The sequence below is a fragment of the Panthera tigris genome, chromosome B3, assembly GCF_018350195.1.
Source record: "Panthera tigris isolate Pti1 chromosome B3, P.tigris_Pti1_mat1.1, whole genome shotgun sequence".
Classification (NCBI taxonomy): domain Eukaryota; kingdom Metazoa; phylum Chordata; class Mammalia; order Carnivora; family Felidae; genus Panthera; species Panthera tigris.
Genome location: NC_056665.1, coordinates 53,377,722 through 53,405,388, shown reverse-complemented (window position 1 = coordinate 53,405,388; position 27,667 = coordinate 53,377,722). Strand labels below are relative to the sequence as shown.

At 39.3% G+C, this 27,667-nt stretch overlaps 2 protein-coding genes across 4 annotated transcripts in view; one reads left to right on the top strand and one right to left on the bottom strand.

Moving 5' to 3' along the window:
• Nucleotides 1–22,831, bottom strand: part of USP50 (ubiquitin specific peptidase 50) — a 41,749-nt gene extending 18,918 nt beyond the window's left edge. For 2 of the 3 annotated variants that reach the window (XR_006218632.1, XM_007081843.3), the window contains exons 1-6: nucleotides 22,617–22,831; nucleotides 20,633–20,827; nucleotides 20,191–20,386; nucleotides 18,132–18,338; nucleotides 16,734–16,876; nucleotides 9,839–9,971 (exon numbers count right to left, since the gene is read on the bottom strand). Coding sequence is in view for 2 of the 3 variants with exons in the window: in XM_007081843.3 (XP_007081905.1) it covers nucleotides 9,839–9,971; nucleotides 16,734–16,876; nucleotides 18,132–18,338; nucleotides 20,191–20,386; nucleotides 20,633–20,827; nucleotides 22,617–22,702 (960 nt within the window). In the remaining variant the exon portion in view is untranslated. The remainder of the gene's footprint in view (nucleotides 1–9,838; nucleotides 9,972–16,733; nucleotides 16,877–18,131; nucleotides 18,339–20,190; nucleotides 20,387–20,632; nucleotides 20,828–22,616) is intronic. The other variant, XM_042988880.1, reaches the window with a different exon arrangement.
• Nucleotides 2,974–5,675, top strand: LOC122239239 (40S ribosomal protein S6-like). Its single transcript, XM_042987729.1, is given in 3 exon segments — nucleotides 2,974–2,996; nucleotides 4,908–5,038; nucleotides 5,041–5,675. Coding segments are annotated over 3 exon segments (789 nt in total).
• Nucleotides 22,832–27,667: the final 4,836 nt, after the last annotated feature.

Genomic DNA, 27,667 nt, shown 5'->3' with positions numbered 1-27,667 from the left:
ATCCTGAGAAACTTAACAGGAACCCATGGGGGAGGGGAAGGAAAAAAGAAAAAAAGAGAGAGGTTAGAGTGGGAGAGAGCCAAAGCATAACAGACTTTTTAAAAAAGGAGAACAAACTGAGGGCTGATGGGGGGTGGGAGGGAAGGGAGGGTGGGTGATGGGTATTGAAGAGGTCATCTTTTGGGATGAGCACTGGGTGTTTAATGGAAACCAATTTGACAATAAATTTCATATATTTAAAAAAGAGGATAGGGCAAAAGATAGAGGGAAAGAGCATACAGATAGATTTAACTGTACTGGTTAAGGTTTTTTTTTTTTAATTTTTTTTAACATTTATTTATTTTTGAGACAGATAGAGACAGAGCATGAGCAGGTGAGGGTCATAGAGAGAGGGAGACACAGAATCCGAAACAGGCTCCAGGCTCTGAGCTGTCAGCCCAGAGCCCGATGCAGGGCTCAAACTCACGGACCACGAGATCATGACCTGAGCCAAAGTTGGACACCCAACCGACAGCCACCCTGGTGCCCCTGTACTGGTCATGTTTAAATTTATAAGTTCGGTGATAATTTCACAGTTATTCATATTATGCTTAATGACTTCCATATATCTGACATATAGTCCTTTGTATTTATCGAATATCACATAATGACATTCAAAAGAAAAAGAAAGGGATAGAAAATATACAAAGAATATCATCCAAAAGAAAGCTGGCATAGTTTTATCAATATTAGGCTAGATAAATTAGTCTAATATTTCACTTAAAGTGAAATGCATTATTATGAATAGAAGATTCTCCGTATGATAAAACGAACAATTCACTAGATTGTTCTGGTGAATTGTACAATTCACTAGATTGCACTAGATACAAAATTGCACACATAGCTTCAAATTATAGAAATTAAACATGACAATTACTAGAAAATTTTGACCAAAATCCAATCTTTTAACACACATCCTTCAGTTATTTTGAAAAAGCAAACGGGCGCCTGGGTGGCTCGGTCGGTTAAGCGTCCGAATTCGGCTCAGGTCATGATCTCGCGGTCTGTGAGTTCGAGCCCTGCGTCGGGCTCTGTGCTGACCGCTCAGAGCCTGGAGCCTGTTTCGGATTCTGTGTCTCCCTCTCTCTCTGCCCCTCCCCTGTTCATGCTCTGTCTCTCTCTGTCTCAAAAATAAATAAACGTTAAAAAAAAATTTTTTTTTAATAAAATAAAAAAGAAAAAAAAAAAGAAAAAGCAAACAAAAACTTATTAAGAGTATATAATATCTGAACAACACAATTAATAAATTATATCTAAATGAAATATGGAACCCTGAATCTAATTTAAAAAATCCTTTCAAGCACACATAAATCTCGGCCACAAGGCAAATATCAACACATGCCAAGAATAAATAACATTTGGACCACATTTCCTAATAAGAATGCACTTAAGTTAGAAGTTAGCAACAAAACAATGATTTAAAAAACCATGTTTGTGGGGGCCTGCATGGCTCAGTCAGTTAAGCTTCCAACTCTTGATTTCAGTTTAGGTCATGATCTCACAATTCGTGAGCTCGAGTCCTACATCGGGCTCTGCGCTGACAGCACTGAGCCTGGTTGGATTCTCTGTCTCTCTTTGCCCCTTGTCCTCTCGTGCTTTCTCTCTTAAATAAATAAACTTAAAAAAAAATCATGTTTGGATGTATCATGTAAATGGATGTCAAAACAAAGTCAGAGTAGCAGGATTTATATCGGACAAACTAGACTTTATTCTTGTATTTTTTTTTTTATCCTGCTTTGGTAACAGAGTATACTGGCCTCATAGAATGATTGTGAATGTGTTGCCTCTATTCCATTATTTGTAAGATTTTGATAAAAATTGTAGTAATTATTGGTTTAAATGTTTGATAGAATTTGTCAATGAAATCTTGTGGTCTTGGGCTTTTCTCTGCTGGCAGATTCTTGATTCCTAATTCAACTTTCATTCATGCTTTTGGTCTAAGATTTCCTACTTCTTGAATTCAAGATTGATGATTCAATCATGGTAACTTGGACGTTATCTGATTTTTTTTTCACTCTAAGTTATCTGATTTGTTAGTATATAATTGTTTATAGCAATCTGTTATACTATATTTCTGTGGTTCTGCTATATTGTTTTCTCTTCCATTTCTCATTTTGGTGTTTGAGTATTCTCTCTTTTTTTGTCTTAGTTACAGTAGTTAAAGCATTGCCATTTTCCTTATTTTTTATTGTTTGCAAAACTGGTCATTACTTTCAATGTCATGTTATTGATTATTCTGGTCTATTTTATCTCTGATTTTCCTCTGTTATTTCCCTCCTCTACTAAATTTCAGCTAAGTTTCCTTTTTTTCTAGTTTCTTATGGTGTAACATTCAATTTTTTCTTAATAGAAGCATTTATAGCATAAATTTCACTCTAACATCTGCTTTTGATGCATCCTGTAGGTTTTGGAATATTGTGTTTTCTTTTTCTTTTGCTATAGGACATATTTTGATTTGCAGTTTGATTTCTTATTTGGTCCACTGCTTGTGTAGTGTGTTGCTTAATTTTTAAATATTTAATATTTACATTGTAGATATTCCAGCTTTGTTTTATTGTTGATCGTTGCTTTTGTACAAAAGACTGTGGTTGGAAAATAGACTTGGTATGATTTTAGACTTTTTTTTAAGTTTATTTACTTAGAGAGACAGCATGAGCAGGGGAGGGGCAGAGAGAGAATCTCAAGCAGGATTTCCGCTGACCGTGCAGAGCCTGATGTAGGGGCTCCAGCTCACAAACCAAGAGATCATACCCTGAGCTGAAATCAAGAGTCAGATGCTTGACTGAGCCACCCAGGTGCCGGATGATTTCAGTCCTTCTTAGGTCTGCAATACTTGTTAGGTCTCTTTTTTATGTGATTTAACCAGGGGTTTCTTCTGTATGTGCTTGAGGAAAAGGTCTTGGATGGAATGTTTTATATATATCTTTTAGAACCATGTATTCTGAGGTATACTTCAGGTAAGAAATGTTCTTGTTGAAAAAAATAGCTTAGGGTACTTGTTTAAACTAAAGTATATCAGGGGCAACTGGGGAGCTCAGTTAAGCACCCAACTTTAGCTCAGGTCACCATCTCACAGTTCCTAGGTTCAAGCCCTACATCAGGTTCTGTGCTGACAACTCAGAGTCTGGAAACTGGTTCAGATTCTGTGTCTCCCTCTCTCTCTCTCTCTCTCTCTCTCTCTCTCTGCACCTCCCTCGCTCATTCTCTGTGTCTGAAAAATAAAATAAACCTTAAAAATTTTTTAAAAATAAAGTATATCAGAGGGGAAGTGGGGATGGGTGAAACAGGTGAATAAGATTAAGAATATACTCATGATGAGCACTGAGTAATGTTTCGAATTTTTGAATCATATTGTACACCTGTTTATATAAACACAGTATATTTTCTATACTGGGGTTGAAATTAAAAATATTTTAAAAATCATGTATGGAATTTTTTTACTAGTGGATAAAAAAACACTGTGGATAAAAACACTAGTGGATAAAAAAACACCTCTAACTAGTGGATAAAAAAACACTGTGTGTGTGTGTGTGTGTGTGTGTGTGTGTGTATTCATTCATCCCCATACATTTGAAGACATAGAAAAGGGACAATTTTATTTTTTAATTCCAGTTAGTTGGGGCACCTGGGTGGCTTAGTTTGTTGAGCATCTGACTTCAGCTCAGGTCATGATCTCATGGTTCACGAGTTCAAGCCCCACGTTGGGCTCTGTGCTGACAGCTCAGAGCCTGGAGCCTGCTTCAGATTCTGTGTCTTTCTCTCTCTCTCTGCCCCTCCCCCACTCATGCTCTGTCTCTTTCAAAAATAAATAAAAACAAATAAATAAATTCAAGTTAGTTAATCTACAGTGTAATATTAGTTTCAGGTGTACAATTTAGTGATTCACAACACCTGGTGCTCATCACAGCAAGGGCAGTAATTAATCCCCATCACCTATTTCAACTATCTCCCCACCCACCTCCCCCCTGTTAACAATCAATTTGTTCTTTATAGTTAAGAGTCTGTTTCAGGGCTCCTAAGTGGCTCAGTAGGTTATTGGTATGAATCTTGATTTTGGATCAGGTCATAATCTCATGGTTCGTGGGTTAGAGCTCCACATCCCCCCAGTCTGCAGCCTGCTTGGGATTCTCTTTCTCTCCCCCTCTTTTTGCCCCTCCCCTGCTCATGCTCTCAAAAATAAACATTTTTTTAAAAGAGTCTGTTTCTTGGTTTGCTTCTTTTTTCTTCCTATAATCATTTGCTTTGCTTCTTAAATTCCACATTTGAGTGAAATCATATGGTATTTGTCTTTCTCTGACTTATTTCATTTCACATAATATACTCTAGTTTCTTTTTTTTATTTTTGAGAGAGACAGAGCATGAGTAGGGGAGGGGCAGAGAGAGAAGGAGACACAGAATCACAAGCAGGTTCCAACCTCTGAGCTGTCAACACAGACCCTGACACTGGGCTTGAACCCATGAACCATGAGATCATGACCTGAGCTGAAGCTGGACACTTAACCAACTGAGCTATCCAGGTGCCCCAACATACTCTAGTTTCATCCATGTCATTGCAAATGGCAAGATCTAATTCTTTTTGATGGCTGAGTAATATTCCATTGTGTGTGTGTGTGTGTGTGTGTGTGTGTGTGTGTGTGTAATATTTTCTTTCTCCATTCATTAGTCAGTAGACATTTGGACTCTTTCCATAATTACTATTGTAAATAATGCTGCTATCAACATCAAGGGTGTATGTATCCCTTTCAATTAGCATTTTTATGTTAGTATTTTTACATTCTTTGAGTAAATAAATACGTAGTAGCACAATTGCTGGATCATAGGGTAGTTCTATTTTTTTTTTAATTTTTAAAAAATTTTTATTTTTTGAGGAAGAGTGAAAGTGCACGTGACCAGGGGAGGGGCAAAGGAAGGGAGAGAGAGAATGATGAAGACAAACTCCATACCTTTTATGAAAAGTTAATGGCCACAGAAGGTGCTGCTGATGCTCTGGGTGAAGAATGGAAGGGTATGTGGTCCAAATCAGTGGTGGAAATGACAAAGAGAGCTTCTCCATGAAGCAGGGTGTCTTGACCCATGGCTCTGTCTGCCTGCTGCTGAGTAAGGGGCATTCCTGCTACCGACCAAGGAGGACTGGGGGGAAGAAGCGCGAATCTGTTCGGGGTTGCACTGTGGCTACCAATATCAGTGTTCTCAACTTGATCATTGTGGAAAAGGGGGAGAAGGATATTCCTGGACTCACTGATACTACTGTGCCTCATCACCTGGGGCCCAAAAGAGCTCGCAGAATCTGCAAACTTTTCAATCTCTTTAAAGATGACGATGTCCGCCAGTATGCTATAAGGAAGGCCCTAAACAAAGATAAGAAACCAAGAACCAAAGCACCCAAGATTCAACGTCTTGTTATTCCACGTGTCCTCCAACACAAACATCGGCGTACTGCTTTGAAGAAACACGATACTAAGAAAAATAAGGAAGAGGCTGCAGAAAATGCTAAATTTTTGGCCAAGAGAATGGAGGAGGCCAAAGTAAAATGCCAGGAACAGACTGCCAAGAGACAGAGGCTGTCCTCTCTGAGAGCTTCTACCTCTGAGTCTGAGTCCAGTCAAAAAGGAGATTTTTCTAAGAGTAACAAATAAGAGCAGACATCAAAAACAAAATAAAACGAGTTGGGCACTTAACCGACTGAGCCACCCAGTGTCCCTAATTTTTTGAGGAAACTTCACACAGTTTTCACAGGGGCAGCACCAAGTTTGCATTCCCACCAGTAGTGGTAAATGACCAGTTTTTGTTTTTTTTTATTTTTTTTTTTTATCGCTAAGCATACTTTTTTTTTTTATTTTTTTTAAATATGAAATTTATTGAGCGCCTGAGTGGCTCAGTCAGTTAAATATGAAATTTATTGCCAAATTGGTTTCCATACAACACCCAGTGGTGCCCTCTCAATACCCATCACCCACTTTCGCCTCCCTCCCACCCCCCATCAACCCTCAGTTTGTTCTGTTTTTAAGAGTCTCTTATGGTTTGTCTCCCTCCCTCTCTAACTTTTTTTTCCTTCCCCTCCCCCATGGTCTTCTGTTAAGTTTCTCAGGATCCACATAAGAGTGAAAACATATGGTATCTGTCCTTCTCTGTATGACTTATTTCACTTAGCATAACACTCTCCAGTTCCATCCACGTTGCTACAAAAGGCCACATTTCATTCTTTCTCATTGCCAAGTAGTATTCCATTGTGTATATAAACCACAACTTATTTATCCATTCATCAGTTGATGGACATTTAGGCCCTTTCCATAATTTGGCTATTGTTGTAAGTGCTGCTATAAACATTGGGGTACAAGTGCCCACATCAGCACTCCTGTATCCCTTGGGTAAATTCCTAGCAGTGCTATTGCTGGGTAGTAGGGTAGATCTATTTTTAATTTTTTGAGGAACCTCCACACTGTTTTCCAGAGTGGCCTCACCAGTTTGCATTCCCACCAGCAGTGCAAGAGGGTTCCCATTTCTCCACACCTTGCCAGCATCTATAGTCTCCTGATTTGTTCATTTTGCCCCCTCTGACTAGTGTGAGGTGATATCTGAGTGTGGTTTTGATTTGTATTTCCCTGATGAGGAGTGACGTTGAGCATCTTTTCATGTGCCTGTTGGAAAATGGCCAGTTTTAAACAGAACTTTAAATATCGTGTTAAGGTTAAAAAAAAAAAGCTTTTAGAAGACTCTAGGTAAATGTCTTTGTGATCTTTGGGTAATTCGTGGCATTTTCACTCAATAGAATACTATACAGCAATGAGAACCAACAACTACAGTGTACACAATATGAATGAATTCTGCAGAATTTTTAGTGGAAAGAGCCAGACACAAAAAGAGTACCTGCTGTATTATCTTGTTTGTTTTTAAAATTTTTTTAAATCTTTATTTTGACAGAGAAAATGCGACTGGGGGAGCAACACACAGAGAAGGAGAAGACACAGAATCAGAAGCAGGCTCCAGGCTCCGAGCTGTCAGTGCAAAGCCTGACGTGGGGCTGGAACTCAACGACGTGCCAGATTATGACCTGAGCCAAAGTTGGACACTCAGGTGACTGAGCTATCCAGGTGCCCCTACAGTATTTTATTCTTAGCATTGGTGGAGGATAATGTGAACGCTTATTATGTTGTCTCTTCTGTGCCTGAAATATTTCAAAATCTCAAAAATAGTCTTTCTAAAAACTTCAAGAGGGTTGAAGGAAGTAAACACTGTTAGCATGTTTGCTACTTTCAAATATTGGGAGGGACATCATGTATAAGAAAGAAAAAGACTTGGGACAAATGGAAGAAATTATGAGGAGAAAGTCAGACTTTTATGAACTATCAGAGGCAACATGAAATAGTGGCAAGATCAGAACTGTCTGGAGCCAGCCCGCCTCACTTCAGATCTTGGCTCTGTCCTCTTAGGCTGTATGATTGGGGCAGTTTATTTAACCCGACTGTTCTGTTTCCCATCCTGTAAAAGGGGGATAATAATAGTCCTTACCTCACAGGGCTATAGAAGGACTAAAGGATATTTGCAAAGTGTTGAGAACAGTGCCAGATACATAACAGGCACTATACATTTGTAAAGTAAGTCAAAACAAATCTGACAGATAAAGAGCCTACCTTGCAAAGCAGTAAGCTCTTCAAGGGCTTGTGCAAAGGCTGGAAAAATCTCAATTAAGGATGATGTAGAGGTATCCATTTCTGGTCTAGAGAAGTACTTCTCAAACTTCCATAGGCATTTGAATCACATAGGGATCTTGCTAAAATGCATGTTCTGAGTCACTAAGTCTGGGGTGAGCCTGAGATTCTTTATATCTGAAAGTCACGCTAATGCTGCAGGGCTTCCGAGAACAACAGCTTTAGGAACAGAGCTCTAAACGGCCTTTCCCTGTGGCCGTACATCATAGTTACAAAGATGCTTAGTTCTTACTTCTGATCAGTCATCAATTTCCAGTAAATTCTAAATATATTTGTCTTTCAAAAGCAACTTTTGGCCCCTCAGTTAACAATTTGTATGTTTCTTTAAATGTTTATTTGGGGGGGGGGTTGCGGATAGGGGCAGAGAGAGAAGGAGACAGAGGATCTGAAGCAGGCTCCAGGCTCTGCACTGACAGCAGTGAGCCTGACACAGGCTTCGAACTCCCGAACCAGGAGATCATGACCCGAACTAAAGTCAGACGCTCAACTGACTGAGCCACCCAGGAACCCCTTAACTAATAGTAATTTAAACACTGGAAGGCCTACCAATTTATAGGAGGTTTGGGGCAAATCTTTTCATACAAATTTGTATCTTCTCATAATGTTGATAATTATATACTCTTTTACAAATTCAGCTTTCTGACTTTGGATTTTCATAAAGAACAAACACTTATAATGAGAAATTTAAACAGTAAAATATAGGGGAGGCAGTTTCTATATCATTCTGGAATTCACAGTAGAAGCTATATTTGATCTGATAGAGGATGTCACTTTAGATTTCCAGTAGGGAAGTAAATGAAAGAAAACCACATGTGAGAGCAGGATAGATAAGAAAGAAGGAGACTGTCAAGGCTTAAACTAAGAAAAAATGGGGGCACGTGGGTGTCTCAGTCAGCTAAGCATCTGACTTTGGCTCAGGTCATGGTCTCGCAGTTCATGGGTTCGAGCCCGGCATTGGTCTCTGTGCTGACAGCTTGGAGCTTGGAGCCTGCTTTGGATTGATTCTGTGTCTCCCTCTCTCTGCCTCTCCCCTACTTGTACTCATTCTCTCTCTCTCAAAAAATCAATAAACATTTAAAAATATTTTTAAAAAAGAAACAAGGATCATTTTTTAAAGGTTGGAGGTATGGTTCTGAGAGGTTAAACAGGTTAAAAAGTGGGATGGACATTTTATAATGTATTAATTCAATAAGCTCAATAGGAGAATTAGATGTCTGTGTATCAGAGGACCCTGGTGAAGCATAGTGGGCTCTGCTGGGAGCTCTTTGATGCGCTCTGGGCCCAGCTGGACCCCCCAGGTTCAAGGGGAAATCAGGGTGTGTACTCAATCACTCTTAATACGTGATCCAGAAAAGAAACCCAGAGAATGGCTTGGTGCCTGGGGATGGTCGACATTGTAGGAAGCTCTGGATGATTTGGTATGAATTATACTCCACACTTTCCTTCCTTCAGGGAATCCTCAGTGACAGTTGACTTAGAGCCAAAGGGAACCCCTAGAGTTTCCTGAGGACTGGATAACTATAGACTGGCTATAGAGTGTCTCATGAATATTCAACACAAAGCTGCTGAAACTAACTTCTGCTGCCCCACAGCCCAACCTGCAAGTACCCCCAGATCTGAACTAGCCAATGAGTGGGGGGAAAGCCAGCAGGCAATGGACAGGACATTTTATTCTGTCATTTTTCTACTGTTCTAAGTCAAAGCAAAAAGTTCCAGGCTCTGTATTTTGCTTTAAAAAGAATATAGGAGAAGTGAGGGAAAGATAAGAGTAGGCATTCAAGGGATGCCTGGGTTAAGTGTCCAAATTTAGCTCAGGTCATGATCTCACAGTTTGTGAGTTTGAGCCCCATATCGGGCTCTGTGGTGAAAGCTCAGATGTGCTCAGATTCTGAGTCTCCCTCTCTCTCTCTGCCTCTCCCTGGCTCACTCTTGTGCTTCTCTCTCTCTCTCTCTCTCTCTCTCTCTCCCTCTCTGTCTCAACAGTAAATGTTAAAAAAATAAAAATAAAAAAGAATAGGCATTCGAGTAGATAATTCTATAATTTTCTTTAAATGTTTGTTATTTTTAAATAGTTTCAGTATTTTACTCACCACAACCGCACAGAGGTTATATTTAGGGTGTTTCCGAAAAACTGGACAAATATAAGGACTAAGGTCCAAGTTTGTGAGTGGATAATGAATATCTGTCCTCAGTTTTCTTTTCATTGTACCCAGAATGTCAAATCTGGAGAGAGAATAAATGTGCAAAATACAAAGTAAGTTTGTAAATGACTCATTAGTGAAGTCTACATACCTTGGTAAATTCCAAGTACAGTTAAAAGTACTTTCTTACAAAGGTAATTTGGCACAGACCTGTACATAATTTTCCTTATCTATGTATACTTATAATCTCCACATTCCTTAGTGTCACCAGAACTGACACTGTTTGGGCCAGGGGTATGAGTCAGAGGGTAAGACATCACAGAATCAATCCAGTGAGAAGGCAACAGGGAAAAAGCCAGGCTTGACATCAGGGAGTAGAAATGACTTTGACTGACTCAGCTTTTCCTTATTGCTTTTTAGCACATGTTGTCTTGGCAATGCCCTTTTACCAGCTCTGAGGTTTGTTTTTTTAATGTTTATTTTTGAGGGGGGGGGAGCATGAGCGTGGAGCATTGGGGGGGGGGGTAGTGGTGGCAGACACAGAGGAAAACATAGAATCTGAAGCAAGCTCCACGCTAATCAAGTTGTCAGCACAGAGCCCAACATGGGGCTCAAACCCATGAACCATGAGATCATAACTTGAGCCAAAGTCAGACATTTAAACAACTGAGCCACTCAGGCACATCTCCAGCTCTGAAGGTTTTTTGTTTTTTGTTTTTAATGTGTATTTATTTTAGAGAGAGCACATGAGCAGGGGAGGAGCAGAGAGAGAGAGAGAGAGAAACACAGAATCAGAAGCAGGCTCCAGTCGCTAAGCTGTCAGCACAGAGCCTGACATGGGGCCCAAACACACGAACTGTGAGATCATGACCTGAGCTGACGTTGGACAATTAACAAACTGAGCCACCCAAAGCACCCCTCTGAGGTTTTAATGTATCTTTAATAAGATAAAATTTTCTGTGAATCTTGTCACATTCTCGAATTGTTATACAGATCAGCAGTTCCCAAATTTGAACTCCTATCATCATCACTGGAGTTTTTTCAAAAATTATGTTTATTTTAGAAAAATGGCTGATTTAGGCCTGGGGCAGGAAAATTATTGCATGACCATGCTTATGTACCATAGCAAAAGAAAGGAAGATTTATACCCATATAAAAACCTATATGCTAATGTTTGTAGCAGCTATATTCATATCTGCCACAAATTGCTATCAGCCCAAACGTTCATCAACTGATGAATGAATAAACAGTTGTGATACATTCACGAAAGGGAATACTACACAGCAAGAGAAAGGAAAGATCCACTAACTGATGCCACAACACAAATTAATCTCAGAAACATTATGTTAAGTGAAAGAAGCGGAACTCAAAAACAAACAAAAAAAAACCAAAACCAAAACCAAAAACAAAAAACAAAACCACACATGGTATAAAATAGGACATTCTGGAAAAGGCAAAACTATAAAGACAGAAATCTGATCAGATGATTCCAGAGGCTGAGGGTAGGAGAAAGGGTGGATTATAACAAAATGTTTTGGGGTGACAGACATACTCTGTATGTTGGCTGTGATGGTTACATGACTGCATGTATTTGTCAAAATTCATAGAACTGTACACCTAAAATGGATACATTTTATAATTGCAATTATACTTTAATAAACCTAAACGAACTAACGGGCTCAGAGCAACAGGCTTGAAGGGTCTCCCACTGGTCAATTTTGTGTGCGTGTTTTTTTAAATATATGAAATTTATTGTCAGATTGGTTTCCATTAAACACCCAGTGCTCATCCCAAAAGATGACCTCTTCAATACCCATCACCCACCCTCCCTTCCCTCCCACCCCCCATCAGCCCTCAGTTTGTTCTCCTTTTTTAAAAAGTCTGTTATGCTTTGGCTCTCTCCCACTCTAACCTCTCTCTTTTTTTCTTTTTTCCTTCCCCTCCCCCATGGGTTCCTGTTAAGTTTCTCAGGATCCACATAAGAGTGAAAACATGTGGTATCTGTCTTTCTCTGTATGGCTTATTTCACTTAGCATAACACTCTCCAGTTCCATACACGTTGCTACAAAGGGCCATATTTCATTCTTTCTCGTTGCCACGTAGTACTCCATTGTGTATATAAACCACAATTTCTTTATCCATTCATCAGTTGATGGACATTTAGGCTCTTTCCATAATTTGGCTATTGTTGAGAGTGCTGCTATAAACATTGGGGTACAAGTGCCCCCATGCATCAGTACTCCTGTATCCCTTGGGTAAATTCCTAGCAGTGCTACTGCTGGCTCATAGGGTAGGTCTATTTTTAATTTTTTGAGGAACCTCCACACTGTTTTCCAGAGTGGCTGCGCCAGTTTGCATTCCCACCAACAGTGCAAGAGGGTTCCTACTTCTCCACATCCTCTCCAGCATCTATAGTCTCCTGATTTGTTCATTTTGGCCCCTCTGACTGGCGTGAGGTGATATCTGAGGGTGGTTCTGATTTGTATTTCTCTGATGAGGAGCGACATTGAGCATCTTTTCATGTGCCTGTTGGCCATCCAGATGTCTTCTTTAGAGAAGTGTCTCTTCATGTTTTCTGCCCATTTCTTCACTGGATTATTTGTTTTTCGGGTGTGGAGTTTGGTGAGCTCTTTACAGATTTTGGATACTAGCCCTTTGTCCGATATGTCATTTGCAAATACCTTTTCCCATTCCGTTGGTTGCCTTTTAGTTCTGTTGATTGTTTCCTTTGCTGTGCAGAAGCTTTTTATCTTCATGAGGTCCCAAGAGTTCCTTTTTGCTTTTAATTCCCTTGCCTTTGGGGATGTGTCAAGTAAGAAATTGCTGCGGCTGAGGTCAGAGAGGTCTTTTCCTGTTTTCTCCTCTAGGGTTTTGATGGTTTCCTGTCTCACATTCACGTCCTTTATCCATTTTGAGTTTATTTTTGTGAATGGTGTGAGAAAGTGGTCTAGTTTCAACCTTCTGCATGTTGCTGTCCAGTTCTCCCAGCACCATTTGTTAAAGAGACGGTCTTTTTTCCATTGAATGTTCTTTCCTGCTTTGTCAAAGATTAGTTGGCCATCCTTTTGTGCGTCTAGTTCTGGGGTTTCCATTCTATTCCATTGGTCTATGTGCCTGTTTTTGTGCCAATACCATGCTGTCTTGATGATGACAGCTTTGTAGTAGAGGCTAAAGTCTGGGATTGTGATGCCTCCTGCTTTGGTCTTCTTCTTCAAAATTACTTTGGCTATTCGGGGCCTTTTGTGGTTCCATATGAATTTTAGGATTGCTTGTTCTGGCTTCGAGAAGAATGCTGGTGCGATTTTGATTGGGATTGCATTGAATGTGTAGATAGCTTTGGGTAGTATTGACATTTTGCCAATATTTATTCTTCCAACCCATGAGCACGGAATGTTTTTCCATTTCTTTATATCTTCTTCAATTTCCTTCATAAGCTTTCTATAGTTTTCAGCATACAGATCTTTTACATCTTTGGTTAGGTTTATTCCTAGGTTATTTTATGCTTCTTGGTGCAATTGTGAATGGGATCAGTTTCTTTATTTGTCTTTCTGTTGCTTCATTATTAGTGTATAAGAATGCAACTGATTTCTGTACATTGATTTTGTATCCTGCGACTTGGCTGAATTCATGCATCAGTTCTAGCAGACTTTGGTGGAGTCTCCCAGGTTTTCCATGTATAATATCACGTCATCTGCAAAAAGTGAAAGCTTGACTTCATCTTTGCCAATTTTGATGCCTTTGATTTCCTTTTGTTGTCTCATTGCTGATGCTAGCACTTCCAACACTATGTTAAACAACAGCGGTGAGAGTGGACATCCCTGTCGTGTTCCTGATCTCAGGGGGAAAGCTCTCAGTTTTTCCCCACTGAGGATGATATTAGCTGTGGGCTTTTCATAAATGGCTTTTATGATGTCTAAGTATGTTCCTTCTATCCCGACTTTCTTGAGGGTTTTTATTAAGAAAGCATGCTGAATTTTGTCAAATGCTTTTTCTGCATCGATTGACAGGATCATATGGTTCTTTTCTTTTTTTGGTGTTAATGTGATGTATCACGTTGATTGATTTGCGAATGTTGAACCAGCCCTGCAGCCCAGGAATGAATCCCACTTGATCATGGTGAATAATTCTTTTTATATGCTGTTGAATTCGATTTGCTAGTATCTTATTGAGAATTTTTGCATCCATATTCATCAGGGATATTGGCCTGTAGTTCTCTGTTTTTACTGGGTCTCTGTCTGGTTTAGGAATCAAAGTAATACTGCTTCATAGAATGAGTCTGGAAGTTTTCCTTCCCTTTCTATTTTTTGGAATAGCTTGAGAAGGATAGGTATTATCTCTGCTTTAAACGTCTGGTAGAACTCCCCTGGGAAGCCATCTGGTCCTGGACTCTTATTTGGTGGGAGATTTTTGATGACTGATTCAATTTCTTCTCTGGTTATGGGTTTGTTCAAGCTTTCTATTTCCTCCTGACTGAGTGTTGGAAGTGTGTGGGTGTTTAGGAATTTGTCCATTTCTTCCAGGTTGTCCAGTTTGTTGGCATATAGTTTTTCATAGTATTCCCTGAAAATTGCTTGTATTTCTGAGGGATTGGTTGTAATAATTCCATTTTCACTTGTGATGTTATTTATTTGGGTCATCTCCCTTTTCTTTTTGAGAAGCCTGGCTAGAGGTTTATCAATTTTGTTTATTTTTTCAAAAAACCAACTCTTGGTTTCATTGATCTGCTCTACAGTTTTTTAGGATTCTATATTGTTTATTTCTGCTCTGATCTTTATTATTTCTCTTCCTCTGCTGGGTTTACCCACTGGTCAATTTTGAAAAATTTAAACATCAAGAAGAATGATGATAGTAATGATATTAAGCACATGGAGTTTGATAATATCCAGGAGTCCAGAGTTATGCTAATTACAGGGTGAAACTATACCTTTAAATGGTGGGATATTATAGTCACTACTGTATCTAAGGATCAAACATAACATCACCAATAGTGGGACAAACTTTGATGATGTGCCTCCTGATGTAATGTGGTAACAAGTATACAAAGTCACCTGGGCTGAATTCTTGCTTTAAAAAAAAAAAGTTTAGCTTGAGCCTCACTTGGATCAGCTGGAGGGAGAAGGCACTAGATTCTTCTCTGGAACCTCTCAGAAAGGAATGCAGCCTTACAGACAGTTTGATTTTAGCCTTCTAAGACCCACGTTAGACTTCTAACTACAAAACTATAAGGCGACCACTACAAACATTAAAATGCCAAGATTGCTATGAAAATAGATTAGGAGGATCTGAAGCTCACTTCGTTCCCTGGTCCCATTGGAGCAACTTAGTCAGAAAATGACCCGAAGCCTGGCATTATAGACTTTCCACAGTTAATCATAGAGAGGAGGCCACATGGAAAAGGGTAAGAGGGGCAGAGTCCCAGTGGGGAACCAAACTTTCCAGAAAACTAACCACACAGGGGAGAGATACCACATGCATGTAGGCAGAGGAGCAGACCCCACAGCAGGCACCCTGGACACAGGGACCTGCACTGGAAAGAGTCACCATAATATCTGGCTTTGAAAACAAAACAAAAAGCCAATCTACTGAATGGGAGAAGATATTTGTATAGGTAATATGTCCAATAAGGGCTTAGTATCCAAAATATATAAAGAATGGATAAATCAACACCAAAAAACAAATAAGAAAAAACAGCCTGGCTGGCTCAGTCAGTGGAACATGCGACTCTTGATCTCAGAGTCGTGAGCTCAAGCCCCACACTGGGGGTAGAATTTACTTAAAGACGAAACAAAGAAAAACCAATAATCCAATTAAAAATGGGGAGAGGACCTACATCTCTCCAAAGAAGATATATATCAAAACCACAAGGAGATACCACCTCACACCTGTCAGAATAACTAAAATCAAAAAGATAAGAAACAGTGTTGGCAAGGATGTGGAGAAGAAGGAACCCTCGTACAGTGTTGGTCAGAAGGCAAACTGGCATAAACACTGTGGAAAAAAATTAAAAATAGAATTTTTAATTCTCAAAATTAAAATTAAAATTTAATTTAAAATTTTAAATTTAAAAAAATTTAAGAAACCTTAAAATTCAAAAATTCAAAAAATTAAAAATAGAATTACCATATGGTCCAATAATTTCACTATTGGCTATTTACCCAAGGAATACAAAAACATTAATTTGAAAAAGATACACACACCCCTATATTTATTGCAGCATTATTTATAATAGCTAAGATATGGAAGCAATCCAAGTGTGCATCAATAGATGAATGGATAAAGAAGTTGTATATATCTACAAGGATTATTACTCAACCATAAAAAGGAACAAAATCTTGCCATCTGCAACAACACGGATGGATCTAGAGGGGATGATGCTAAATGAAATAAGTCAGAGAAAGACAAATACTCTATGATTTCCCTCCGTGTAGAATTTAAGGAACAAAACCAACAAAGAAAAAGAGACAAAAAAACCCACAACAGACTCAAATACAGAGAACCAGCTGTTACCAGAAAGGAAGTTGGTGGAGGGATGGGTGCAATGGGTTAAGGGGATCAGAAATACTTAACGTGATGAGCACTGACCAACATATAGAATTGCTGAATCCTTATATGGTACACCTGAAACTAATCTAACACTGCAGCTTAGAGTTCAATAAAAAAGGTTCAAATGGCAGATTTTATGTTACATATATTTTATCACAAATTTTTAAAAGTTTGTAATGTAATATACTGAATAGCACTGAATCACACACTTTAAATGGTTATATTGCATGGTTGTCAATTCTGTCTCCATAAAGCCTTTCAGAGAAAAAAAAATCTGTTCACAAAATGTCAAAATCCATACCTTTTTAAGTGAAAGATAATTACTTTTGGTGCTTTGGAAATACTGGCCCTCACTGCTGTTTCTTGCTTGGTTTCACAGAAGGAACAGTGGATTTGGTTATGCCAGGTCAGTGTATCTTGTTGAAAAAAACACTGGAGACAGTCCTGTTGAGGAAAAAAAAGCACTGGGTAACCAAACTGGATGGACTGCAGCCAGGCTGTCTGTTTTCAGAAGGACTTTCCAAGAGTTGTAGAAATGTAATCCTCAGCACTTTCCTCAAAGTCAACATATCCAGGAGGTACCAGTGTCTCAAGCTGCTGCCTGGATAGGTGCAAAATCTACCCGACAAAGGAGATGCTTCTTTCTTGCTTAGTTACTGAAATGGATCCAAGTGCCCATCTCACTTCTAATCTCTGGATCTGCATTTTAACCTTTCTGGTTTATAACAGAATAATACTGACTGTGCAAATTCCACTAAGCAAGTCAGGCAGCTGTTTCATGTGATTCATCTCATCACAAAAGTGATCTGGAGACTGAAAAATTACACTGCCCACTGTTTTGGATAATAAAGACCACAGAACACCCCGAATTAGATCCCATGCCCACCGGGGCCATCCTCAATGGAACCGGCACCCCTGCTCTGCAAACCATTAACCTAAAGAGAAAGATGAGCAGATTCTCTTTTCAGCAGACTTGCCAGCACCTCATTTAGAGTCTTCAAAATCTGTTTCCAGTAATCTTCAGCAGTTTGATCTGAGAACAAAGCCCAGTTCTAAATAAGTGGTAGGATTCTGTTCTCCAATTTGGTATGTGAAAACTTTTAGCAACAAATGTGCTTTCATAATTTAGGTAGAAAAAATATAAATGTGTATTTTTCTGCAAGGGAATGTATTCGTCCCTGCCTTCTAGCTGTCCCCTGCTTTCTATCACTATCCTTCCCCCTACCGTTTACAGATTAATTTTTGGTATTATGGTGAAGAAAATTCAAAAGGTAAACTAAGGCACTATATTCCATTCTATCTTTCCAACATATGCCACACAGCTTCCGTCCAAACACAAGAACTCAAAACCAAGTCAGAATCTTCTATATCTAGTTACCAACCTGGGTCTACAGACCTCAAGGGTGAGGAAGGGTCACAAAATTTTTGCAAGAATGTATGAATTCCCCATATGCACCAAGCCATCTCAGCAGACTGAATAAGCTCTACCTGTCATTCCAATTTCACAACGAGGCTGTTTTATTGAATACATTGGGAAATACAACTGAATTCATGCTAACTTTTGGCTGTATGTCACTTTCCTATCAAATGTTGTCATCATGGGCTTCCAATTTGTTTTAAGTTACAAAGCAGCCCCCATCATAATAGAAAATGTAGGCAACAGCCCTGAGAAGTGGGATCCAGGAGGAACCACACCTACCTGAAGAGAGCACTCATAATCGGATGGAATGGGGAGGCAAAGAATGGTGAAGACTTCATTCTTGTAGGTGCAGTTCTCACACTTCAAACACATGATGCTATAGTTGAGCTGCCCTTCAAACAGCTGAGTGATGATGGAGACCTCATTGGCAATTGTCTTCCTGCAGCACCTTGGAATAGATCCTTTTTCATATGATTTTCGATGGCACTGAGTCAAGGAACAAATTAGCCCTGAATCAACTACTGGTTATTTGAAAAAAAAAAAAAGTTTTTAATACAATGACTTGATTTTTTTCTATCACAATGATACATTGCTACCAAAAACCACTTAGTTTTGGATTCCAACAATAGAGTAAGCTCTTCTTTTTTTAAAATTTTTTTTTTTTAACATTTATTCATTTTTGAGACAGAGAGAGACAGAGCATGAACGGGGGAGGGGCAGAGAGAGAGGGAGACACAGAATCGGAAGCAGGCTCCAGGCTCTGAGCCATCAGCCCAGAGCCCGACGCGGGGCTTGAACTCACGGACCGCGAGATAGTGACCTGAGCTGAAGTCGGACGCTCAACCGTAGAGTAAGCTCTTCTTAAGAGTATCTATTAGGTGTGATTTCTGATCATTCAGTTATTTTCCTCATAAATGACACCTAGCAATGATGACTCCCTACCCCTGGTAAGACACATGGCCGTGCCCCAGAAGCTGACAGCCTACAAAAGTGTGAGACAGGGTCTGGGGGACAGTACTTCTTGGGAAGAGGGTAAGGAAGCTTGCGAACTAGCTTTCAGTCATGCAAACGGACATAAAGGTAAAATAAAGAAATTGACCTCTTCTCCAGCCCCTTCAGATTATGGCAGCCTGATTTAACTAACCTTACAGCCCAATTTGAATCTAGTTCATACTGAAAAGTAGCATTTCTGGGAGCACAGCCTGACTTGTTAGCAGTTTTAGGGCCTCAGTAGAATATACCTTTGGAAGATGCATTGACTCCACCGCCAGCTTTACTTCAGAGCTGCGCGCGCTGCGCTCCTTTGCCTTGCTGCTTTTATTACGCCCTGCTGCCAAGGTCTTCTACCTGATGGTAATTTAATGTCCCTAATTCCAACTTTGGGCTCGGGAACGAGAATGCTATTTATTTCAGATTGGCTGCAGATGAGGACCTAAGTGATTTTACTGACCACCACCCTCCCCTCTGTCAAAAAAAAAAAAAAAAAAAAAAAAAAAGTGCCGCCAGGTATATCTTATTAGAAAAAATGAAAAAAAGGAACTGAGGATTGCAGATGAGAGTGATTAATGGCTATAGTTTGTGATCTCTGATATTAAGTATTTCTTTAATATTAAGGATATTAACTTTGAAGTAAGCTAACGCCGGCACAAGGACACTGCATAAAACCAAGGACCTATCTTTGTGGAGTATGCGTCTCAGATCAAGGCTGAAGGCAGTGGGTCTCACAGATAAGGGCAAAACCCTTCGTTACTGGCGATCTCATGTTTTATTAAATGTATGTCCTGATCCAGTAAATAACTCTGGTTTGGAATGCTTGGCATGAAGATGAAACAGCAGTATTTAGATCTTTTAATTCCGAGCTTAATATTTTCTTGGGTTTGTAGTTACCAAGAACACGTACTTTAAGTTGTAAAGCTCTATATGTTATACCTCATGAGGACTATATTTGTATAAAAATGCAATTTTCACTTTAGAAAACTAGTCTGTGCAGATGTTATTTGCAAAGGGAACCGATTAGCGTTTCCTGCACCTGCTGATCACTGGAAACACCAAGTGAGCTTTACTAAAGGACAGCCCGAGAAGTTTTAATTCAATAACGCTGTAGTGAGGGTCTTAGAATCTGTGACGTAAAACTCTTCCCAGGTGATTCTGATGATTCACTAAGTTTGGTAAATACAGACCAATTCAAACACTAACTTGAACGTCCCCCAACACATCCCCCAGCACCTGTGCTCAACACAGAGTGGGCAATATTGACAGAAGAAATGAAAGTATGAAAAATGAAAGTTGACGATAGAGCTGAGGTCTACCTTATTTCAAGTCCATTGATGTCACTTACCTTTTTCAGAGATTCATGAAGCTCATTCAGGACATAAATCAAGAATTCCTGGGCATCCTGTTGCGTTTTTTTCATGAATGCTGGGTAGAGGTTGCCAAAAGCTGACCGAAATATTTCTGGTGAGACGCATTCTGAGTCTCCAAGCCACATATCTGTCATCACGTAGGCAAACGCAGTGGCAACCTCACTGCAATCCCTTGGAAGAAGGAAGGAGAATATTTCTGGCTGATTTAATGAAAGGAAAGCACCTAAAAACTCAAGCATACCTGGCATCAGACTGAAAACAAAGCTCTGTTCTTGGTTGAACTTCAGGTCTGTGGGGCTCTGCGGCCTCTACTGACTTGTTTAGCCCTCATTAGGGACTTCAGAGGGCTCCCTCCCTCACCTCCCCTTGGGGGAGCAGGGGGCGGGGGCTGGACGGCAGGGAAGGCAAAAGGCTTACTTTTGAAGAGCAGTAATGTACTTTCCCGAGAGAAAGTATTCCACCAGCGGTGAAATGCTGCAGAGACACTGGAGAATGGCGTTCATGTAACACGTGTTGCCCAAGTTGCGCAGGCCTGTCACTCCCTGGGAATGGGGCTGGTTCTCCTCCACCTCCTTGACTGGAGAGCTGTCATAGTGATCTGTGCACTCTGCGCTGTGTTGGGGCCATGCAGAGAGAAAGGAGAGCATTTTGAGGGTACAAAATATGTGAAAGTGACAACAGACAACAAATCACTCTCAAGCTCATGATACAAAGAAGAGTCCTCAATGAGACTTCTGTCAAATACATTCCCTACCCAGAACAGAAGTACTCAAACTCAAGGTCTAAAATTGCATTACTTATTCTGGAACTCTGAACAGTGCCTGCAGCCAAATAAAGGGAGGTAGAAGATTCTTCCTGAAACCAGATCAAGAGGACAGAAATAACAGCCTTTCAGAGACCTAGAATTGCTTGGCTAAAAATGCACTTTCACTCTGAATACCAAAGTATTTCTTTTTTTTTTTTTTTTTTCCTCTCTGGGCCAAATAATTTAATGATTTGTAGTAACAATAATGGCAATAGATAGTAGTTAATAAAAACAATAGCCATCATGTATTGAGCCTCACCAGTTGTTAATATGCATTTTCCCATTTAATCCTTTCAACAGTTCTATGGGGTAGATATACTTATTTAAAAAAATTTTTTTTTAATGTTTATTTATTTTTGAGAGAGAGACAGGGCACGAGCAGGGGAGGGGCAGAGCAAGAGGGAGACACAGAATCTGAAGCAGGCTCCAGGCTCTGAGCTGTCAGCATAGAGCCCGATGCGGGGCTCAAACTCACCAGCCATGAGATCATGACCTGAGCCGAGGTCAGACGCTCAACCGAGCCACCCAGGCGCCCCCAGGTGTGCCCTGTTTTTAAATCCTGTTTTACAGAGGAGATATCACATTTAAGTGGTTTAGTCATTTGCCTATGATATAAGTATGTGCAGTGGTATGTGGAGAGAAGGAATACCTATCTACCTACCTACCTACCTACCTACCTGAGTTATTTGGATTTATATATCATATATTAAGAGAGTGTATGTGTAAACATACATATATATGGCATATGTACATATTGAGAGCATATACACATACTAAGGATATCAACATTAAGAGCACATATATGTGTTAATAATATGTACGTGTGTGTATGTATTCATATAAACACACATATACACAGAGAGAGAAAGAGCATAGGCTTTGTAAAGAACAGATCTTAGTTTAAGTCCTGACTCTGCCAGTTTCTAGTTACACGATGTGGGACACTTATATCTGTGTTTCCTCTATAAAATAGGATCAATGCTACCATGTAGGGTTGTTGGGAGGATTAGATTAAATGATGTGAGGCACATGGCACAGATTGCATAGTTAATAAATGGCAACCTAAAAATATTTTTGAGTAAGTGACTGATGTAGGCTGTTCCTAACAGTAAGTGTATAGAATTCGAGAATTCATGTGCACAGACAGCCCAGCACAGAGGAGAGAACAGGTTCCCAGGGAGTCCTCCTCTCTCCACACAAGCTTCCTTTTGTAATTTGACTATTGCTCACGGCAGCCCAGCATCTTTGTCCTTTATGATTTTTCTTCCCGTGTACAGTATCTAAAATTGGGTCTTCATGAGACAGTTACCTCACCTCAGTACCTCCATTTACAATTCTTCCAGTTAGAAAAGTGTTCACTATTACATGATGTTCATTTCATGTTTATTGACTGGGGTCATCAGAGGCCCTGGACGGCCCCTCTTTAGGAATATCTATTGCCTAGATATTAAACAACATCTTCCCTTCCTTTTGTGGGCCCTCCACTGGGTCAAACCTGGGGAACCCTTCCAAAGGTGGCATGTATCCCCAACTCCTTTGACATGCCCCCCCCCCCAAATGAACTTAGCGAGAAAGCTATTGGAGGTAGTGGCTCACAGGACATAGTAGATACTGAAGTCATCTGCAGGGCAGGGCCGCTCTGAAGCCATTTTAGTGCATCTACGTTGGACTTTCACTTCCATTCAGGGACTACATCTAATCCTTTTAACTTCATTTCTCTGAGCCTGTTACTTTAGCTCTTTTTGTTTGTAATAAATAATTTGTATGTTTCCCTCCCTTTTCAGTAGATGCAAACTGATTTTTATCTGTACTTCAGGTACATTCCAACTTACATTTTCCATACATCATAATCATTTCCATTCACCCTCAGGATTCTAGCATGTTGCCATGAGATACTGTTACTCAGCTGCTTAAAAACTTTAAAAACATTAGATTTCAGAGAATGAACTGAACATATAAGCTCTATTCCCCCATCACTCAGTTTCTCTTTTGTGTGTGTGTGTGTAATATATATAAGATACATCATATATATGTATAAGATAGATCATACATATATATAATATACATACACACATATATTATATATATGTATGATCTATCTTATACACATACACAGAAGATGTGTGTGTGTGTAATATATACCTTATATACCTTATATATTATCTCGTGTGTGTATGTAATATATATCTTACATATATATAAGATAGATCATATATATAAGATAGATCATATATAGATCTATCTAAGATAGATATATATAAGATATATATATGATCTAAGATAGATCTATCTAAGCTAGATCATATATAAGATATATATATATGATCTATCTTATACACATACACAGAAGATTTACCTCCATATAGTCCATTATGGCAACTCTGCCTCCTTTTGGTGCCCATCCCCATTCCCAGGGATCACATCACTCCTAGATCCCAAGGGAATATTTCTCACCCTGGGAAGGGAGGCAGTTGGACTTTGCTGCTTCTAAAAATGGATAGCATTGGGATAGACTGGAGTCTTTCTTTTTGTGGTCACCAACTACAGTTCAAAGAGGGTGCAGACATACATATACACCCCACTAAGACCACCCAGGGCAAATATAAAGTGTTCATCACAGAAGGATTTATAAACTGAGGGGCAGCAAAGCTCACAATCTTCCAAGCTCTCAACCCATTGTCTTCATAGAGAACCATTCTTAAGAAACCCTTCAGTAGGGGCGCCTGGGTGGCTCAGTTGGTTAAGCATCCAACTTCGGCTCAGGTCATGATCCCTCGGTTTGTGAGTTCAAGCCCTGCGTCGGGCTCTGTGCTGACAGCTCAGAACCTGCAGCCTGTTTCGGATTCTATGTCTCCCTCTCTCTCTCTGACCCTCCCCCGTTCATGCTCTGTCTCTCTCTGTCTCAAAAATAAATAAACGTTAAAAAAAAAAAAAAAAAGAAAGCCTTCAGTAAAGAGGGACCCACCCCCAACTATGCTCTATCTGGATGAAGAGAGGTCAGAGAGTAGGTGCAACCATGCAACCTGGGTAGGGAAGTGGTCTTGCTAGAAAGGGGACCCTCTGGAGCTCCAAAGTTGGTACCAGTTTTTTCTTTTTCTGAGCTAACTCAGAATCTGTGAAGAATGGTGAAGAAAGAGCCTTAGGGCCAATCCAGTTTGTCTTTTCTCAATTCTGCATTAAGTAAAATGAATGAAGTGATAAAATAACAACTTTTCAAAAATGTAAATTTCAGGAAAGATAAAGAAGGCTAAGAACCATAACAGATTAAAAATAAACTGGAGGGGCTCCTGCGTGGTTCAGTCGGTTAAGTGTCAGACTCTTGCTTTCAGCCCAGGTCATGAGCTCATGGTTCATGGGATTGAGCCCCGCGTCGGGCTCTGTGCTGACAGCACGAAGCCTACTTGGGATTCATTCTCTCTCCCTCTTTCTCTCCCTCTCTCTCTCTCTCTCTGCCCCACCCCCACTCGTGCTGTCTCTCAAGTACATAAACATTAAAAAAAAAAAGAATGATTGTTCTTCAATGTCTGTATATATAAGAGATCTTGGCAATGAGAGATGTTGCATTTTATGGCTATTTTATATTTGTGGTCTATTTAAAAGGGGTTCATGAAGTCACCTGAGTGGTGATTCCGCAGGACTTGAATCCTCTCACTCTGCTCCTTTGGTCAGTGTACTTCTCCCAAATACTTCAGTTTCTCCCCATCAGTGGAGTCTTGTTAAAATTTCATTTTATGATTGATGCTTATAGGTAAAAACACAACACATATTCATATGTTGATATTATATCCAAGGACCTTCCTAAACTCAGTCTATAATTTTTATATAGGTTCTTTGGATTTTCTGTAAACATTCAAGTCATCTGCCAAAAATAAGTCTTACGTTTTCCTTCTCAATCCTAATACTTTTTATTTCCTACCTTGTGAACTAATTAGCACCTCCAGTAAAATGCTGAATAGAAGTGGGGATAGTAGGCATCCTTAACTCACTCCTGAACTAAGAAGGAAAGCTCTGAATAATTCACCATTATGTATGATGTTTGCTAAAGGCATAGGTTATTTGGAGAATTGTCATCATGACAGACATTGAGAGTGATCAGGTTCTTCTGTATCTTTTGAGGCAATCATGAGAGTTTTCTTCTTGTAGTCTGCTATGATGGTCACATATTAAACCAATCTTCTGTTCCTCAGATAAACTTACCTTGTTAGTGGTGTAGTATTTTCACAAATTGCTGGATTCTATTTGTTAATCTTTTGTTCAAGACTTTTGTATCTATGCTCATGAATAAAAGGAGTTTTATGTTAGTGTTCTGTGCTGTGTAACAAGTTATCACAAACTTAGTGGTTTAAAACAACACACATTTTATTATCTTAGTTTCTGGAAGTTGGAGTCCAGACATGGCTTAGCTGGAATCACATGTTGCATTTTGTTGTCATGTCTCTTTAGGTCCTTCATCCTATAATAGTTCTTATGCATCTCCTTGACTTTCAAGAACTTGATAACTTTTCAAAATTTCTGGCTAGTGATTTTGAAGAATATCCCTCAGTTTGAGATATTTCCTAAGATTCATACTATGCATTTCTAATATCACAGAAGTAATGCTGTGCTCTTTTTACTGCATTGTACTAGGTGCTACGCATTTTTGATTTGTCTCAATACTTGTGATATTAGCTGTAATCACTCACAAAAAGTGAGGTCTGCCAAGTTTGTCTACTGTAGTTACTTTTCCCTTTTGTAATCAGTATTTTGTAGAGAGAACTTTGAGACAATGTAAATGATCCATTCCTTATCAAACTTTCACAAACTAGTTTTAACATTAATTGATGTTGCTTGGCTAGATTAATTATAACTATGGTGGTTGCCAAATGGTCGTTTTCTAATGCCATTATTCCAACTGCATTCATCAATTGCTACCCTGCTCTAAAGAGAAGCTTTTTCTTTTCCCTGTTTATCTTTTAACCAGTGTGGACTCATGAATTCCTACTTTATTCGATGGATTATAATGTTACCATTATTTATTTTTGATATACAAAGTGCCTCAAGATTAGCCAGCAGAGGGCTCTTCAAGATGTTTTCTGTACCTGTTTGACGGGTCCCCATCATTCTTTGAACACTTCCTTACTTTTGGCAAGTGAGATCTTCCAGACTTAACCTGCCCCAGTCCTAGAGTCAGTCATTTCACGAAGAGCCCTGGTTCCTTTTAGAGAATAGTATTTAGAATAGAGATGCAGAAGCTAGATGTACTCATGCTATTGCGGTGTCACAACCCTATCATCTTCAGTGTTTCCTTATGTGATCAACTCCTCTACATGTAACTCATCTGTTGCTGCTACCCTCCCAACCACATACACCACACATACCTCATCCTCACCCTGCTTTTCTGACACCTCACACAAGGCCTACCTAAATTGATCTCAACTAATGGCTTCTAAACTAAATTGTGAATGGATAAAAGAAGGAAAAAAAGGGATCTGGCTCTGTTATTGCCTGCTTCCTTCTTTGATGGATTACGTTTTTAAAACTTCCCTTCCCCTCAGACTCTTCTTTTTCTTTCTAATTGTCAAGAGATTGCACATTGTTTTTATATTCTTGGATTGTTTCCTTTAAATATTTCAACAAATACTCAAGGAGCCCTTGTTATCTTAATCTATCTGGGTCTAAAGTTGGAATAGCAAGGGATACCATTATTATCCCAACATACTTTTTTTAAATGTTTATTTATCCTGGGGAAGGGGGAGAGAGAGGGAGAGAAAGAGAATTCCAAGCAGGCTCCGCGTTGTCAGCTCAGAGCCCAACATGATGCTGGAACTCACAAACTGAGATCACAACTTGAGCCGAAATCAAGAGTCAGACACCTAACCAACTGAGCTATCCTGGTGCCCCTTAACCTATTTGGTTTTTAAGATCTGGATGGCTTGTCATAACTCTGTGTGAAATTTTATTTGGTTCCTTGAGATCACATACTGAGTCAGGATAGCAAGGGTTACTCATGCTTAAAATTACTTTTTGATCAACTAGTATCTGTAACTTTACCCAACTGGATGAGATCTTTAGTGTGCTTAACTACCATCTTCCCCTGAATCTTCTTTTAATATTTAAAAATGTTTTATTCTAGTTTACTTTAAAATTTTATATCATGTATAAATATTTTCCAGCAAGCATTTGAATTTGTACATTTTATGAACATTTGCTTTTCTCTATATCTTTTATCTCATGTCTTCCCATTTAGATTCTTTCTTTTTGATTGAGTAAATCCTTGATTAACATTTTCCAAGAAAGTGGTGAAATTTCTGAGAATGCCATCACATGGCTGGGCTCAATGTCCTCCCTTTCTCCTAACAATATTGTTTTACTGCCTCTTGGATACTATATGACAGATGAAAATTCTTTTGTCAATCTGATTTTTTTCTTTTATAAACATATTATTATTATTATTATTATTATTATTAGCTACTTATTTGCAGAGTTATCAAACTGTGGCCTGAAGTAGGTACTTCTATTTTTTTCCTTTCTAGGTCTTGCATTCTGGAACTCCTATTAAATAGTTGTTATAGCTCATTCATTAGTCCAGAAAATATCTATTGTGCATCAGCTCCGTGTCGGTCACTGAGCTAGACGTTTAGTAGTGAATAAAATACAATTCTTTACCT